Below are 19,149 nucleotides of genomic sequence, written 5' to 3'. Positions count from 1 at the left end.
GCTTCTTGGCGACCGCAACGGCCGGCCATAGCTACTCTCTTGGATCCCACTCCAGCTCATCAAGTGGTCTGCCCTCCCAGATCCAAAGGCGTGACTCCCTGAGCTTCTTCTAGAAAACATAGGGGTCTAGTTGCCATGACTTCCCCTGAAGGCCCACCACCCGAATCCTCCTCCACGAAAGGGCAGCTATCCCCTCATCCTATCGCTCTCTATCAAGGGCCAGACGCCCCCTCCTCTTGAACGGTGAAGAAAGTCCACTACGGGGCGTCGCCCACTCTGCCTGCCACCTGTAGGGGGATACCTGTCAGTGAAAACTTAGTAGCCCATATCTCCCCGAGCTCTACTGGCTCTCGTGTCAGGGGGCCAAGCCACTCCTGAGGTATTGCTGCGTTAATCTCCCTTCTCCTCAACTCGACTCCTCTCTAGCAACCTGATGCCTGCTGCAACAACTCCTCGTCCACCAACTTGTACATCTCGCGCCAGGTCCTGATGGTGCGAGCTGGGCCGGTCTCCCAACCAGCCCACTGGACGTGAGGGCGCTCGTCGATCTGTACCCCCTCCTGATCTTTGACCTGGGGGTTCCAGATTACCGGTTGACAGTCTATCTCGTCCTGGCAACCTGGGGGGCTTTGAATTAGGGCCTTATGAAGGCCCTGCTACACACGAAGTAAGCTACGCAGGAAGGGGGATCTAGGGGGGTGATCTGGGCCGTCGTGAAGATCCATCTCAAGGACGGTCTCCAATCCGTGCTAAGCCTCGGTCTGCACTCTTGGAGGCCCTCTTGCAGTAGGACCTTCCAGGTCTGCCCTCCTGGTGTGAGACCGCGGACTATAAGCTTGCCCGAAAGGGCCATACTTTGATACTCTGGGTCAATGATCCCAAGCCCTCCCTCTGACCGATGTCGGATGATGGTCGCCCACGCCACCATGGCCGGAGAGTCCCTGGAACCGTTGACCCGACCCTGAGGAAATTCCGCACTAGGCAGTGAAGTTGAGCAACAAAGGACGAGGAGAAGCACCAACATGAGGCGATGTACCAAGCCGTCGCTAGGAGGACTTGGTTGACCACCAGAGCTCGGTCTGCAAGGGAGAGGCAAGCAGTACTTCAGTATGTTAGCTTCCTCCGAATAGAGCCAAGGATTGGGAGAAATTACTGGGTGGGGGTGATGTCAAGTCCCATCTGGAACCCTAGGTAGTGGACAGTCTCCCCTCTGCACACCCATCTAAATCCCAAGTGGACGCCCCACTCTGTATTGGAGTCCGGGTCTATAAGGAAACCAACCGACTTGTGCCAGTTGATTTTCGCTCCTGTTGCAGTACAGAACACGTCGAGAGCTAGTCTCACCCTCTCTGACATCAACTCATCGTTCTCTATGTAAAGTGCTGTATCATCTGCATATTCTAAGTCTGACGGCTCCTTCTTCTCTCTCATTGGAAGTCAAAGGCCGTGTAACCCACTCACACATGATTTGAGGAAGTGAGACATTGTCTCTGCAAAGAGTAGGAACAAATATGGGGCCAGTGGGCAGCCTTGCCGTATGGATCTCTTTAGCAAAAACTCCTGCCCTCTCTTGCCACCTATGAGAACCATGCTCGTGGCCGATCTGTAGAGTGTAGAGACCCCATAGATCCATGCCTGGGGGAAGCCCAACCTCTCCATGGTGCCCTCCAAGAAGTCCCGGTCTACCCTGTCATAGGCTTTCTCAAAATCCAGGAGTAATATTAAGACATTGTCAGGGATGCTCCTATTCTAAACAAAGCTTGTCTGTGTGTCATGAATGATGTTTGGAAGCACAGGGCGGAGTCACCTACCAATCATCTTTGCCAGTGTCTTATAGGCAACTAGCAACAGGGTGATCGGTCTCCACTGGGATAGCTCCAACCGGTCTCCCCCTTTGGGGAGGAGATTGATAAGACCTGCTGATAAACTCCCTGGCATCTGACTTGAACTGAAAATCTTGTGGGAAGCTAGCAATAAGGGGTCCTTCACTACCTCCTAGAAGCTGATGAAGGCGGCCTTAGAGAGGCCATTCTCTCTCGGGCATTTCTTCCCCGTCCTGTGTGTGGAAAGCCTCCTCTAATTCCTTCTTTGTGAAGGGGGCTAGGAGAGAGCGTCCCATCTCCTCTGTGATGAGGGATGGGATGTGATCCCAGACCTGCTGTATGCAACGCTGTCCTCTGGCTGAGGCTGTCTCTTGTTGGAAAAGGCGTTTGTAGTAGTTAGTGGCAATCTCCATCACCTCGTCTGGGCTAGAGCGAATCCTCCCATATTGATCCCGAAGGCTGTATATCTGCTCTCCTGAGGTGCGGGGCTGGTGTGCCTGAAAGAACACCTTGCACATTGTGTCTCCCTTTCACGCCCAAAAGGTTGGTGAGGTGCGGAATGCGAACTCCGAGTGCCTGTCCTCTAGGCCGGCGATGGCTGCTCGTGTACGCACCTCCTGTGCGTGGAGGATGGGATCCCCTGGTGTCTCTTGTAATAATATTTGCGTGGCTGCTAGGTCCCGCCGAAGTACTCTCTCCTCCTCCTAGCACTGTTGCCCAGTCTGTAGGGTTGCCTCTTGGCAGATACTGCTCGACTTGGCTAGGACCTTTGCAACGTCCTCTGCCATCCGGTCCCTCTTGCTCCACTCCCTAGTCCAAATCTGCTCAGTCTCTTCACCTCCTCTCTCTTGTAGATCAAGTCAGGGATCTGACATGATCGTGTACCTAGGGAAGATGTAGGGGGATCAAGTGTCAGGAGGACCGGGCAGTGATCGGATAGACTGGTGCTAGCCAAGTGCCCTATCTGGCCTCTGCGAGAGCATCCCCACTCTCATTCATGGAACTTGTCCAACCACTGTAGCAAGACTCCGCCTAGCCGCGTGTATTCCCACGAGAAGTCCAATGACCTTTCCCTCCTGTGAAAAGTTGGGTCTCTCCAAGCATCGCGAGCTCCTATTGCCAGTAGGAAGATCTCCCATGCCTCTTGCTCCTCCCCAGCCATGCCTTGGTAGTTTCTGCCTCTACCTTGCTGGTCTTCTAAGGCCGCTAGGTTGTTGAAGTCTTCTCCAACAATCCAGGAGTCTACGTCTGGGAGTCTTGCTACAATCTCCACCTAGAACCTGCTGCGTGCCTTGACCTCAGTGGGGGCATAGACATTGAGGACTTCGAGGCACGAGTCCCCAATATCACACTTGACCCATAGAACTCTCCCTGCCACAATCGCCCCATGATTCCATATGCAGGTGGTACAACTTGGGCCAATAGAGGTGCTTACGCCTCCACTCCTGCCATGGGCACTGATGGCGTACTCCTAGTAGGTGTGTGACCTGCTTGGGAGAACCTTCCCTACCCAATGGGCCTGGGCGGGGGTGAGCTTGTGCTCTTGCAGAAGTAGGATGTCTAACCGTCCCGTAAGGGCCGGCTGTAACTCCTTCTGAACAATCAACTTCGTGGAACCATGTGTCCCACTATAGTGGAGACTATTCACATTCCAGGATGCAAGGTGTAAACTCATGGGAAAACCTGTGACTGTTTGAATAGGCATCTGTTTGGTGTGGAAGTTGCTGATGAGGAGGAAAACCTATGGGGCATGTAAGTACGCTTTGCTGCAAGCTTGGACGGCGAACTCCAGTCCCCCATGGTGCCTCTCGGGTGGACCATAGGGATGATAGATGCTCTAGATGGTACTACCAATGCATCTATCAGCCACGCTGAGGTACACTGGTAGAAAAGGGCCGCCTGTGCCAAGGGCCACTCGATCACATCCCTCGGAGCTCTCCACTGTGGAGGGGCTCGAAAGATAATGCTCAAGCGTGGGATCTCGGCACCAGCCCACCAGTTAATATCCACATCATGCAACCAGGCCACTGTTGTGTAAACAGTGCTAGTCCTTCTTCTCCCATCCACTGGGAGATGTGGTCCGCCACCTGACTCTTCACCTCCTTCTCTATCTGTGTCGTCGTCCAATCCCTTGAGTGAGAGGACTGAAGGAAAAAAGTGTAGTTTGGTCCATCAGGTGGTGCTAGTAGATGAACCTTGCTCCTTTTTGACTTACGAACCACGAAGATTCCCACCTCTAGAGGTAGTGGGAACTCTCCGCGCTCCGCAACTCTTAGGTAGGACCACGTGTCATTGCGGAAGAACTCTTGTGGTAACAACTATCGTTGTCTCCGGAAAGTGTGACGGGCGGGAGGGGTAGATGAGCTGGTGGCTGTGTGGGAGGGGGAAGATTGTTGGTGCGAGGAGAATGTAGGCGTTATGGCTCATCACCTCCTGTGGGAGGAGGGGGGGTGGTCTGGGGGGGGATCACTTGAACCGGGTGCGGATCAGGGGGTATGCTCCGCAGAGGAGGTGGTGGGGGGGGGAAGAGGATCGAGGGATGGTCGGAGGTACGTGGCAGGTGTGTGGGGGGGTGGTGGCCCTGGAAGGGGGGGGGCTGTGGGCTAGGGTCAGTGGGGGGGCCATGGGAGGTGGGGGGTGGGTGTGGGGGCCATGGGATCTTAGGCGAGGTAGTCTGTGGCGCAGGTGATGGATGTGGGGGATTGTGGTCCTGTGGAGTGGAGCTGGCAAGGGAGGGGGGGTTGCGGAGTTCTTTGCCGAGCGGGCGTCACTTATACTCTTGCTCCTTGTTGTCGAGGCTGTGTCTGAGAGGAGCTGGCTGTGGCCCTCCCTGCCGTCTCCCTCTCTGTCATCTCTGGACCCATGTGAAGCCGTCAGCATCCACCTGCGAGCCTGTCGGCGGAGCTGCCTTGGCTCCAAAACATGTGCAATTTGTTGCGTGATACCCAAAGTCGTGGCAGTGCAGGCACTGCCTTGGTTGCCCAATCACAATGACTTGCTGCCTAAAGGAGTGACCTCTTGCCTCAATCTCCAGGAACTTTGGTATACTCTGTGTCTTTCATGGCCACACGTATCTTTGGGACTCCTGCAGCTGTCACTGCATCCGCGAAGGAGGCAGGGAGAAATGTGCCAAAGAGTCGTCCAAAGTCCTCCACTAACTGGTGGTACTCTACCACCAGTCCGGGAAAAAGTAAGGTGATTGGATGTCTGAGAAATCTGTTATGGAGCACAAATGTCTCCACTGTGAAGCTGCTATACCAGCGAACCATGTAAATGACCCCCTTCGTGGGTGCGCTCTCCACTAACTCATGAGCTGCGTCCGCACAGGTGAGTCGAACCATGAAGATCCCTTGGCCCATGAGGACTACCTCCGTGATCTGCGTTGTGCCAATGCGCAGTGTGGAGTGGAGCCAATCTCGCAGCTCGGCCCTCGATGGGGAATGTCCAACGACCTAACCAAAGATCGATGTTTCTTTCAACTCCAGCTCTGTGGCAGGGACGGCTAAGAGCCGTTCCTCAAAGAGGATGATGCGCAAGGTGCTTGACTGGGGGGCACTCGCAGAATGTGCCAGCGTCTGACTAGAGGTTTCTATTGTGCGTCCTTGCTAAGAATCTACCTATCATGCTGTTGTGCTATTGGAGGGGGGGAGTTGCTGCAGGGGGAGGGAGCAATTGGAGGGGGGAGGGGGGGGGAAATAGCAGAGCGGCACGCCAAAGGGGGGGGAGTTGGTAGGGTGGACGTGCCACTGGGCCGCAAGCAGGGCAACGCACAGGGCAGGTGTCACTAGATGGGGGCAACGGTGGGGGCGATGGCCAGGGGGTGGGAGCGACAGGTAGGGTTGGCGCCATTAGGCTGCAAGCGGGGGGTGATGGGCAGGGGGCGGGGGCGACGGGCCACATGCAGGGGAGGGGGGACCACAGGCAATGGCGACGAGCAGGGGCGGTCGTGAGGAAACGGTCGGGGGTGGGGTAGTAGGCGACGCAACGAGCAGGAGTAGATGGCAAATGCTTTGATAGGAGAGAGAAAGACTTAAAACGTAGGTACTTGATGATAGAAAATTTGTACGACAGCTGTTAGGTGCAAACACAGCAGACAGTGGTGAGAGAAGATCATGGCGATAGTTGCTAGGTGATGGTGACAGCGCCCAACTGTAGGTGATAGCTCCTAGAACCTAGTGACAATTGTAAACATGCGAGGAAGGCTAGAATCAGGCGTGAGATGGTAGCAAGTGGTTGGTGGTAGCTCTAACTGCGATATTCTCGCGAATGGGGTGTGGGCAGCAGAGATACGGCTCCTTAAACTTGCAAAAATGAGATTAAGGGAGAGTGTTGGATTGCATGCCTATTTATAGAAACTTTGGGGCACCCAAATTTGGCAAGCATGTTATAGATACAAAGTGGGTTTACAAATTAAAATGTAGATCTGATGGTAGCATTGATCGCTTTTTTGGTTGAAAGGGGCATTACAATTTACACATCAATGTACTATGCCTTACACACCTCAGCAAAATGGTGTGGCTGAAATAAAGAATTGCACTTTGATAGGGATGGCATGTTGTATGCTTTCACACAATGAGTTGACCTCGAAAGTTTTGGCTAGATGCCATTACATATGTAGTGTATGTGCTGAATCATAGCACATTACATGTGTAGTTTATGTTCTGAATCATAGCCCCACTAAAGCAATGGCTGAATGTATGCCTGATGCTTTGGTGCCATAGGCACGAAGACAGAAGTTGCAAGACAAGGCTGTCAAATGGATTTTATTGGTTACAATGTAGAAAGTAAGGGTTACTGCTTGTACCAACCCTCCATGAGCAAGATTTTTGTTAGTAGAGATGTGGATTTCGCTGACCATGCTGGTTAGCCCTTAATGGACTACAAAAATCAGCCCAATCTAAGGTATAGACATGTTTGACTGTTTATTGCTATTGCTTCAGGAAAGTGCATTTGATTTTGTTCAGTTTCAGCAACCTAATGAGAGTTTACAGCTGCAAAATCAGTAGCAAACTCATGTTGAATAGTAGCCTGATTTGCAGCCCATTGATCAAGGCATTACTGATGATGAAGTGGCCAATGAAAGGGTTACTATTCAGGAAGCATTGATCGCTTTTTTGGTTGAAAGGGGCATTACAATTTACACATCAATGTACTACTCCTTACACACCTCAACAAAACGGTGTGGCTGAAAGAGAGAATTGCACTTTGATAGAGATGGCATGTTGTATGCTTTCACACAATGACCTGCCCTCCAAAGATTTGGCTTGATGCCATTACATATGTAGTGTATGTGCAGAATCATAGCCAGTTATATTTGTAGTGTATGTGTTGAATCATAGCCCCACTAAAGCAATGGCTGAATGTATCCCTTATGAGGCTTGGAATGGCCCGAAACCAATGGTGTCGTACATTTGTGTCTTTGGTTATTTCACATATGCTTTGGTACCGTAGCCACGAAGACATAAATTGCAAGACAAGGTTGTCAAATGCATTTTATTGGTTACAATGTAGAAAGTAAGGGTTACTACTTGTACCAACCCTCCATGAGCAATATTTTTGTTAGTAGAGACTTGGTATTCGCTGAACATGCTGGTTAGCCTCTCATGGACTGCAAAAATCAACCCAATGTGACGTATAGACATGTTTGACCGTTTATTGCCATTGTTTCAGGAAAGTGCATTTGATTTTGGTCAATGTCGGGAACCTAATGAGGGTTTACAGCATCAAAATCAGTAGCAAACTCGTGTTGAATAGTAGCCTGATTTGAAGCCCATTGATCAAGGCATTGGTAATGATCAAGTGGCCAATGAAAGGGTTACTATTCAGGAAGCTAAAACAGTCCTTAGATCGCTATTAGATACATTGCGAGACACTAAATAGTTTGTTCCTCTTCCTGGTAGAACTAGAGCAGCCACTCAACATACATTAGGGTAACTTGGTTGCACAAGCACTCATAGCTATTGCATGCAATGAGAAAGCTACCTCTTTACATGATGCTTTACAGGATGAGCATTGGATGGTAGTTATACAATCAGAAATGGACTCTATTCATAAAAATTGCAACATGGGAGTTATGTGGCTTGTCTGTTGGCAAGCATGTTATAGATACAAAGTGGGTTTACCTATTAAAATGCAGATCTGATGGTAGCATTGATGGCATTTTTGGTTGAAAATGGCATTACAATTTACACATCAATGTACTACGCCTTACATACATCAACAAAACGGTGTGGGTGAAAGAAAGAATTGCAGTTTGATGGAGATGGCATGTTGTATGCTTTCACACAATGAGCTGCCCTCGAAATTTTTGGCTTGATGCCATTAGATATGTAGTGTATGTGCTGAATCATAGCCCATTACATGTGTAGTGTATGTGCTGAATCATAGCCCCACTAAAGCAATGGCTGAATGTATGCCTTATGAGGCTTGGAATGGCCAAAAAGCAATGGTTTCAGAAATTTGTGTCTTTGGTTATTTGGCATATGCTTTGGTGCCATAGGCAAGAAGACAGAAATTCCAAGATCAGGCTATCAAATGCATTTTATTGGTTACAATGTGGAAAGTAAGGGGTACTGCTTGTACCAACCCTCCATGAGGAAGATTTTTGTTAGTAGAGATGTGGTATTCGCTGAACATGCTGCTTAACCCTTCATGGACTGCAGAAATCAGCCCGATGTGAGGTATAGACATGTTTGACAGTTTATTGCCATTGTTTCAGGAAAGTGCATCTGATTTTGATGAATTTCGGCATCCTAATGAGGGTTTACAACATCAAAATCAGTAGCAAACTCATGTTGAATAGTAGCTTGATTTGCACCCCATTGGTCAAGGCATTGCCGATGATGAAGTGGCCAATGAGAGGGATACTATTCAGGAAGCTAAAACAGTCCTTAGATCACTGTTAGATACATTGCGAGACAGTAAATAGTTTGTTCCTCTTCCCGGTAGAACTAGAGCAGCCACTCACCATACATTAGGGTAACTTTGTTGCATAAGCACTCATAGCTATGGCGTGCAATCCAATGCTCATCCTGTAAAGCATCATGTAAATCGGTAGCTTTCTCATTGCACGCCATAGCTATGAGCGCTTGTGCAACAAAGTTACCCTAATGTATGGTGAGTGGCTGCTCTAGTTCTACCGGGAAGAGGAACCAACTATTTACTGTCTCGCAATGTATCTAACAGTGATCTAAGGACTGTTTTAGCTTCTTGAATAGTATCCCTCTCATTGGCCACTTCATCATTAGCAATGCCTTGACCAATTGGCTGCAAATCAAGCTACTATTCAACATGAGTTTGCTACTGATTTTGATGCTGTAAACCCTCATTAGGTTGCCAAAATTCAAAATTAGATGCACTTTCCTGAAACAATGGCAGTAAACTGTCAAACATGTCTATACCTCACATTGGGCTGATTTTTATGCAATAGCCACAGAACTCCCATGTGCCATTTTTATGAATACAGTCCATTTCTGATTGCATAGTTACCATCCAATGCTCATCCTGTAAAGCATCATGTAAAGAGGTAGCTTTCTCATTGCATGCAATAGCTATGAGTGCTTGTGCAACCAAGTTACCCTAATGTATGTTGAGTGGCTGCTGTAGTTCTACCAGGAAGAGGAACAAACTATTTAATGTCTCGCAATGTATCTAATAGCGATCTAAGGACTGTTTTAGCTTCCTGAATAGTAACCCTTTCATTGGCCACTTGATCATCACCAATGCCTTGATCAATGGGCTGCAAATCAGGCTACTATTCAACATGAGTTTGCTACTGATTTTGCTGCTGTAAACCCTCATTAGTTTCCCGAAATTGACCAAAATCAGATGCGCTTTCCTGAAACAGTGGCAATAAACTCTCAAAGATGTCTATACCTCACATTGGGTTGATTTTTGCAGTCCATGAGGGGCTAACCAGCATGTTCAGCGAATAACAAGTCTAAATCAGATGCGCTTTCCTGGAACAATGGCAATAAACTCTCAAACATGTCTATACCTTACATTGGGTTGATTTTTGCAGTCCATGAGGGGCTAACCAGCATGTTCAGCGAATAACACGTGTTATTCGCTGAACATGCTGGTTAGCCCCTCATGGACTGCAAAAATCAACCCAATGTAAGGTATAGACATGTTTGAGAGTTCTGTGTTATTCGCTGAACATGCTGGTTAGCCCCTCATGGACTGCAAAAATCAACCCAATGTAAGGTATAGACATGTTTGAGAGTTTATTGCCACTGTTTCAGGAAAGCGCATCTGATTTTGGTCAATTTCGGGAACCTAATGAGGGTTTACAGCAGCAAAATAAGTAGCAAACTCATGTTGAATAGTAGCCTGATTTGCAGCCCATTGATCAAGCCATTGGTGAGGATGAAGTAGCCAATGGAAGGATTACTATTTAGGAAGCTAAAACAGTCGTTAGATCCTGTTAGATACATTGCGAGACAGTAATTAGTCTGTTCCTCTTCCTTGTAGAACTAGAGCAGCCACTCACCATACATTAGGGTAACTTGGTTGCACAAGCACTCATAGCTATTGCATGCAATGAGAAAGCTACCTGTTTACATGATGCTTTACACGATGAGCATTGGATGGTAGCTATGGAATCAGAAATGGACTCTATTCATAAAAATGACATATGGGAGTTATGTGGCTTGTCTGTTGGCAAGCATGTTATAGATACAAAGTGGGTTTACAAATTAAAATGCAGATTTGATGGTAGCATTGATCGCTTTTTTGGTTGAAGGGGGCATTACAATTTACACATCAATGTACTAAGCCTTACACACTTCAACAAAATGGTGTGGCTGAAAGGAAGAATTGCACTTTGATGGAGATAGCATGTTGTATGCTTTCACACAATGAGCTGCCCTCAAAAGTTTTGGCTTGATGCCGTTACATATGTAGTGTATGTGCTGAATCATAGTCCACTACATGTGTAGCGTATGTGCTGAATCATAGCCCCACTAAAGCAATGGCTGAATGTATGCTTTATGAGGCTTGGAATGGCTGGAAACCAATGGTGTCACACATTTGTGTCTTTGGTTATTTGGCATATGGTTTGGTGCCATAGGCACGAAGACATAAATTGCAAGACAAGGCTGTGAAATGCATTTTATTGGTTACAATTTTAGAAAGTAAGGGTTACTGCTTGTACCAACCCTCCATGAGCAAGATTTTTGTTAGTAGAGATGTGGTATTCGCTGAACATGCTGATTAGCCCTTTATGGACTACAAAAATCAGCCCAATGTGAGGTATAGACATGTTTGACTGTTTATTGCCATTGTTTTAGGAAAGTGCATCTGATTTTGTTCCATTTCAGCAACCTAATGAGGGTTTACAGTAGCAAAATCAATAGCAAACTCATGTTGAATAGTAGCCTGATTTGCAGCCCGTTGATCATGGCACTGCTGATGATAAAGTGGCCAATTAGAGGGTTACTATTCAGGAAGCTAAAAGAGTTCTTAGATCATTGTTAGATACATTGTGAGACAGTAAATAGTCTATTCCTCTTCCTGGTAGAACTATAGCAGCCACTCACCATACATTAGGGTAACTTAGTTGCACAAGCACTCATAGCTATTGCATGCAATGAGAACGCTACCTCTTTACATGATGCTTTACAGGATGAGCATTGGATGGTAGCTATGCAATCAGAAATGGACTCTATTCACAAAAATGGCACATGGGAGTTATAGGGCTTGTTTGTTGGCAAGTATATTATAGATACAAAGTGGGCTTTCAAATTAAAATGCATATCTGATGGTTGATCGCTACAAGGCACGTCTTGTTGCCAAAGGATATGTTCAACAACATGGTATTGACTATTATGAGATGTTTGCACCCACTTCATATGTGACCACCATTTGCAATGTCATTGCTTTGGCTGCTCGTTTTATTTGGCATGTGCATTAGTTGGATGTGAAGATTGTGTTTCTGAATGGGGATCCTCATGAGGAGGTTTACGTCACACAAGCTCGTGGCTTTTGTTCAGAAAGGTTCAAAAAGCAAATTGTGTTGGTTATATAAGGCTCTCTATGGTTTAAAGCAGGCAAATAGGGCGTGACATAATAAGATACATGCATATATGATTGCTCTTGGCCTTAGTAATTAACACATCGAAAGCACACTTTATGTGCACAAAGATGGGGATAACCTTTTGATTCTCATTCTTTATGTGGATGATATGTTGTTGACTGAACCTCATTCTTCACTAGTCTCGTGTCTCATCTTGAGGCTTCTATATATACTCCACTCTTCTCTTAGTTGTTGTATCACATCATCTTTCATCCTTGGAAGAGAGAGTTTAGAGGCACTACTGTTTGTCGTCATTGTGGTTTTGGATGCCCTACTAGTATTGTGTTGCATGTGTCATCCTCCATCTAATGGATTACATTATCCATTCATATTGAGTTTCATCATTTGAGCACTTCCATATTGAGTTCTCTTTCATGCGTTTGATCATTTGAGCACTTCCACTAACTCAAGGTCAAAACACCATCAAAAGTGCTTGTAACTAAGGTACATAGAGTATCACAATTTCTGAGTAGGCTCCCCTTATGGTTCAATTCATCTACTTGAAACATCCACTTTTTAATGGTTATATGGGGTAGTTGCTTGATAGATTCTTGCCATCTGAGAGCAGTCACTCTTTTGAGCAATTGACCTATAATGTGTAGAGGGTTGCTCGGCATTCATTATGCCTCCCTTTGCAGGCAGGGTTGGCATGCTGCAGATAAAGTGTTGGCTGTGGTTCATTCCTTCTTGCTTGAATCCCCGGATGATGGATTTTTGCTTCCATTGGTTGTGAGGTTGGTTGATCTTATTCAACAGTTTCAATTCAGATCTTATCAGCAGGCTAAACTGAAAACTTTGATTGAGAATTGTTAAAGGCATTTTCTACTAGAATCATAAATTCTTTCGGGGTTTGCATGTATCTCTTGCTCGAGAGAACATGGTTAGACTTCAGCATGTAGCGGGTCGAATGGTTACAAATGCACATACCATTGTGCATATGTGCAGAAGTTATTTTCTGGAACTTCTTGGTTCTATAGAGCCTTCTTTTGAGTAGATTTCCCATGCCTGTTCAGCTTTTTATGCCTTGGTCAAGGATCAAGTTTCACCTGACATTTATGTTGCCTTGGAGGCTAACATTTGTGAGGATGAGGTCATGGATGTCTTGTTGCACTTGCCCATGGATATAAGTGTTGGTTGGGATGGCCTCACTAATGAATTCTTTGAGGCTTATGCTACTTGTTTGATAAAACCCTTTGACATCCTTGTGTCAACAGGTTTGGGAGATGAGGATTATGGCTACATTATGGAAGGTAGGAGTTATCAAATTGATTCCAAAAGTAGCCTCTCCCTCAATGTTGAAATATTGGAGACCAATCTCTTTGATGGGGGCGATGTATAAATCTTTCTCGAAAGTGATGGCTAATCATCTCCACAAGCATCTCCCTTGCATTGTGCATCCCCTTTAGTATGGATTTGTATAGGGCAGAAACATTCTACGTAATGTATTGAATGTGTAGATAGGTATCCCTCCTTTTGAGCATCAGACAAAAGCTTTTGTATTGGAGCTCAGCGACTCTCATTGGTAGGAAGAGTAGCGGTTGCCAACCAAGTTCTTTTAGTGGCCATGTGGTACATCACTTCTTGTTGGGCATTCTCTAGGTCATGTATCGGCCAGGTGAAACGCCTTATCATGAACTTCATTTGGTTAGGAAGAGATGGGAGTCCAGCCAGAGCAAGGGTGGCTTGGGATGTCATTATACAGCCTAGATCCAGAGGAGGATTGGGGATCATAGACCTAGATAGTCAGAGCAAAGCCTTATTGGTCAAGCTCATTGTTAGGGGTCAGCTTCCAAGTGAGGAGCCCTAGAAGAAACTTCTGATGGGGAGGCTAGAGGACTTGATACCTATACATGGAGGGCCATGGCAACCCAACATTCACTGGATTTTTCAGGAGATCAATACTAGAGATTTAGGGAGGAGCTTCGAGGTCATATTTGCGGCGGCCATTATTAGAGCTTGGAGATGTGTATCTCTAGGCCTCACCAACTCCCTCCGACTACTATTGAAGAGAAGAGGAGACAACCTCTTCTCTTTAATCATTATCTGAGATGAGAATTAGGCCACACCATTGGGCAGCTGACACACCTATCATGCGGGAGATTCTCTTTATAGGTCGCTACACCAGTGGGGGAATGGTTTGCATTTTAGGAGTTACTGCACGAGACCCAAAGGCAGAGATTACATGGTCTTAGGGGAGCCAAGGCTATGATTGAGGCCGTGATGGAAGGGGCTCCAGATTGGCAAACTGAAACAACTTCCTCTTAGACTTGGATTGGTCTTTTCTCTAAAGGGGATATCCTTCTAGCAATCATTGCATCCAGCAGAGACAGGACATTCACTTTCACAGTTGATGAGGATGGCCACCTCCAGCGAGAGGACCTTGACCTTACAGGACTCGATGGCTGCTCCAGGCAGAGAATCAGAGTAGTGGCACACTTTGAAAGGAAATGGCACAGACCCAAACCCAACTGCTTGTCTTATAGATGGATGGAGATATTGGGCATACCAGAGGAGGCCCCTAGAGAGACTTCAATGGGATCCAGGAGAGTGCGTGTAGAGGGATCCCTTCCTTGATAGGCCATTCGACATCCCCTTCTTTGGCTACACTACTAGATTGGGACAGAGGATACAAATGAGCAAGATTAGAGCACAGCCTACAGCCACCCCTCATTGGCATAGAGAGGGAGTCTCAAATGAGTTCTTATATGACTTTTGGAGGCGGCTACATGACAGCTTCAAGCCAAAGAAGATATCTCTCTCTATGGCTTCTAGCCCATAGGAATTTAGCAGTTGGCAGTTGGCACTTGGCTTGGATATGGCAGGGACCCAGTGGCATGCACGTGATGTGGTGAGACATAGAGACATTGCCTATGGGACTATCCGAGAGTCCAAGAGATTTGGAGGAGAGCTCTTAGGATAGTATTCCATGGTACAACAGAGTCCATGGTAGCGACATTGGGGGATGTAGCTTGGGTCACTGACAGAGATCCAAGCATGCGGCTATGAGGACACTCAGGGGAGCATTTCTTTTCCCATCACTGGACAACATTTGAGCAAGATCCCTACCCCAGACTACTCACAGACACAGTGGACCCAAGGACATTGTCACAGATGGGAGCTGATTTCCAGGATTATAGCTTGGTACGTATGGACTGCGAGATGTAGCCAAGTCATTGATCTTTAGGTTATACCCACTGGGGAGTCTTTATCGAGGATTTGGACAGAGATAGTCCACACTCTCCATGGGAGATGGGAGAGGTTGCAGGGCAGCTCTGAGACGATGAGAAAGAAAAGAGAGGCTTTCTTGCGGATTTGGGATTCAGACACCTTTCATACTACCCCTTAGATGGTCTGGCACTTTAGCGCACCAGATTGGTTGTTTACACAACCATTGTATCTTTGATGTACTTAGTTACTCTTCACAGAGTGTCTTGTACTTTGTATTTACCTTAGGGGGCTTTCTCTGAGGTGTTATTAATAGAATTCTCTTTTCTTGGGAAAAAAAGGTATTGATAGTGCAAAGCACTCTAATGAGGAGGTGATACTGTTAGAATTTGCCAATTCTATGGGCAGTTCCCAATGTTTTAGTCAATTAGTTTGGAGTGTGAACACAACAAAGTTAATAAGTTGTGTCACCACATTTAGAGTTAATTGACTTCAGTTGAGTTAGCGGTTTGGTCTACCTTAGACCTAAGGGTTGTACTTTCATTCTGTCACTTTTAGTTCAGGAAGTACACTATCATTTCAGCTCACAGTGTCTATTCCAGTGTCTACTCTCACTCTTTTTTCTCTCTCTCCTCCATAGCTGCTGCATTTTCCAACCTACTAGTTCAGTTGGATCTGGAAAAGGCCTTTGACTACTCGGACCGGTCTTTTATTGTAGAGCTTATGCACACCATGGGTTTTGGCCCGTGTATGTCTCATGATCAGTTAGTTCATGTTGTCCTATGGCAGCCCATGGAGGAATTTCAAGATGCTCTAAGGCGGGCATGCCCCATTTGGGTGGAAGTTGTAAACTTCCCTGTGCAACCCTACTGGGTAATAGAAATAGAGCTTGTTTGCTGTGGGATACAAGCAAACCTCATCCCATTAAAATACGTTTTGAAGCTTTTGGCTTGCATGCCTTGGTTTACGAGTTGAAATAGGGGATGTTTGCCAGGCACTGCTTTAGATGTGGTCAGCTGGTCCACTTCAAATCTGAATGTCATCACAATCTTGAGGTATCACAGCATTGTGTAAATCCCGAGGTTGAAATGCATAGCAAGTGCATGAGCCTCAAGCTTTTGTCTCAGCAGTGATACGTATCTCCTGGTGTGCCTATTAGGTGAAATGGGAATAAGGATTTGCATGATGGCAGGCCTGAGGATGAGCCTCATCTTGCCTACTGGGAACAAGCTTCAAAGGATGGGGGGGGGGGGGGGGCGCCTCGCCTCTTGCATATCTGATTATTCGTCAACCCATCAACATTTACAAAAAATCAAGAGCAAATTTCCACTGCTTGAACATTTTTAGTTTTGAGTGAAAACTGTTATGAAGCTTATATGACTGATTTTGAAGTCTGATGGTTGATTTCCTTTATGTTTTGATAAACAGCTGGAAGCTTTGAGAGGCAGATTCTGATTTCTTATCTTGATGATGAAATTCTGGTAAGGCTCAAGCACTTTCTGTTATGATATCATTTCAAACCATCCTATTGAATTTTTTTTGAAAGCTCAACTATCCTTGCAGGTTGCCAGGGATGAGTCAGGAACTCCAGAGGTGTTATATAAACTAACCAGCAGCACAACTGTCGATGCTGAGCCTGTACCGGAATATGTGAGCTGAATGCTGCTGGGTTTTTGTAGTCTCGTGCATTGGGCGCTCAAAAATTGTTTTATTGCTGTATAGCTTTTGTTTCCCACCCTAGGAAGAAATAAATATTGAACTATATTGTATTCTCAAACGCAGTTGGTTTGTTGAAGCAGTTGATTCTTTACAGCTGCAGCAGTTTCCAATGCCATGTATTATGCAGGTTTTAGGACCATCGGACTAGCGAGCTCACCAGATTCCAATGTAAACATTTACTTTTGATCATAATTGGTATCGTATTCGCATCATTTATTGGATGATACTTTGCATGTCATGAGCACGTTATATGGGGCAATCAGACTTGGTGAAATTTAGATCTGAGAGCTTGTTGTTTTTGGGGAGAAAAATGTTTAATTAAAAGAAGATGGGACTTGGATTTTTGTTACAAGAGTTTTGTAGCCCCAAAATCTGAGCTATAATTGGTGCAGCCAAGACTTTATCCCTACCATTTGAAATTACATAAAACTATTATGCTGCATATGATTCGAGCTTGGGATGCAAACCACACTAATCGAACCGTACACATGTGACATTATGGAACATGTTAAGAGAAGTATGTTGCCGATTATGAAACAAGTGGAAACATCAATATGTTTGCCGAAGTTGGAAACAGAATGACATGAAAGCGACTAATATACATGGGACATACGGAACATGTCAAAGGACTAGTCTGCTGATCATGAAACAACTGGAGACATCAATATGTTTGCCAAAGTTGGATATCAACTATATAAGCTATCTTGACAATGGAAAGTTTACAATGGAATGAATAAAAATAGCGCTACATTCTGTTAATGTTGTTAAGGCTGCCTGATATATGCAGCATAATAAGAATAGATAGGCTGGTTGATTGTCTGTTAAGGAACAAAGCAGAGTGCAGACTGAAGTTCATTTGTGGAAACTCTAGCTCCGGGGACGTCCTAAAGCACCCAAACAAGGTGATTTGCACAAAAACATGAAAAGAAACCTCCATAAGAGCATCGAATGTCTGACGTTGCATCCATTTTACAAAAAAGTATCTCCCTTCCTTATATCATGACCCACCCACCCTTTTATACGAAATGGTAGAAGCAGTGAGCGTAAGTTACAAGGGTGTGCTCTAGAGTCCAGAGAGAGTGGCGCTCTTCTGAGGCACTCGTGCATCTCTTTTCAGTGGAAGGCACAACGTTGGATTCATGGCTTTCTTTTGCAAGAAAGGCTGGAAGAGCCGAGTGTGAGTGCATGTGGTTGAGTAACATGCAAACTATATGTCAAAACTTACACAGGCAACAATGTAGTCTCCAAGGTTACAACACCCTCTTTAGATGCCTCTGGATGCCAGTAGTAGTCTTCAAGACTTGGCTCCACATCAACATGGAGGATTGGGTTAGGCCATTTGGATTAGAACTTGGGGTTATCCGTTAATTTTACTAGAGCAGTGTCTCATAATAAATGCTTGCAAACACGGTTAGAATCATGATAGTAAGACCTCCCTTTCTTCCCAACCTGTTTGATAGTAATTTTATAAACCCTAGAGGAACTAGGCCACAATTTCAAAATATATTGGTAACTAGAGGTGTTTTAAAAAAAGCATATGCCTTACGTTAGAGTAGATTTTCATCCCAAATAGAAACACGCAAAAAGCTCAATATAAGTTCATACTCCTTGGGTAAATTCCATATGGATGCATGGGTGATGAGAAAAGCTTGCATTTACTAATTGCATCACCATCTTGCCTATCAAGAAATAAGATTTTGAACCTTAAATGAAGCTTTTCCTTGCATATTGAGTGGGCATTTAGACCTTAGGCTACCTTATTGGGTGTATATGATCCTCTAGATATCATAGTGCCTCTTGAGACATACTAAATTAAACTCTCGTCTATCCCACAAGGCAAATGCTGATCAAAACCAATTTGCTTGTGATGTAAACTATGGACAACAAGTAACCAAATTATGGGAGGTAAGTATAAGATTGCATTGGGTCATTCGAAGTAGAATGGCATTCGAGTGCTAACTTGATGCCCTAAATAATGGGGGAGCAAGAATGGCAAATGCATGCTTGTATTGTATGGGTGGCATGACCTCCTTAGGTTGGTTTGACACAAGAAGCGTAGGTGCAGTTTCCATCAAGGAACAAATTGATGTAGGACAACAAACGGAACTAGTGGAGGAAAGCAAATGCAAAGAGATACATCCTAAGGATTACCTGATCCAAATTGGAAGTCCATCTTGCTAATTCCGAGGGAAAGAGTGCAAATTTATCATTGCATGAAGAGATACCAAGTGTTGATAAGTAGGACAACAAACGGAACTAGTGGAGGAAAGCAAATGCAAAGAGATACATCCTAAGGATTACCTGATCCAAATTGGAAGTCCATCTTGCTAATTCCGAGGGAAAGAGTGCAAATTTATCATTGCATGA

General features: G+C 45.7%; 1 protein-coding gene across 1 annotated transcript in view; it reads left to right on the top strand.

Annotated features, from left to right (window-relative positions):
- The window catches only part of LOC148030694 (putative plastid-lipid-associated protein 13, chloroplastic), a 79,821-nt gene extending 62,813 nt beyond the window's left edge, over window positions 1-17,008 (top strand). The window contains exons 6-7 of the mRNA XM_087687042.1: window positions 16,492-16,544; window positions 16,627-17,008. Of these exons, the coding sequence (XP_087543168.1) occupies window positions 16,492-16,544; window positions 16,627-16,722 (149 nt within the window). The 3' untranslated portion in view covers window positions 16,723-17,008. The remainder of the gene's footprint in view (window positions 1-16,491; window positions 16,545-16,626) is intronic.
- Window positions 17,009-19,149: the final 2,141 nt, after the last annotated feature.

Source organism: Lygodium microphyllum, chromosome 10 (assembly GCF_053477565.2).
Source record: "Lygodium microphyllum isolate KBCC chromosome 10, Lygodium_microphyllum_v1.1.10, whole genome shotgun sequence".
Classification (NCBI taxonomy): Eukaryota; Viridiplantae; Streptophyta; class Polypodiopsida; order Schizaeales; family Lygodiaceae; genus Lygodium; species Lygodium microphyllum.
This window is presented reverse-complemented; position numbering and strand designations above follow the sequence as displayed.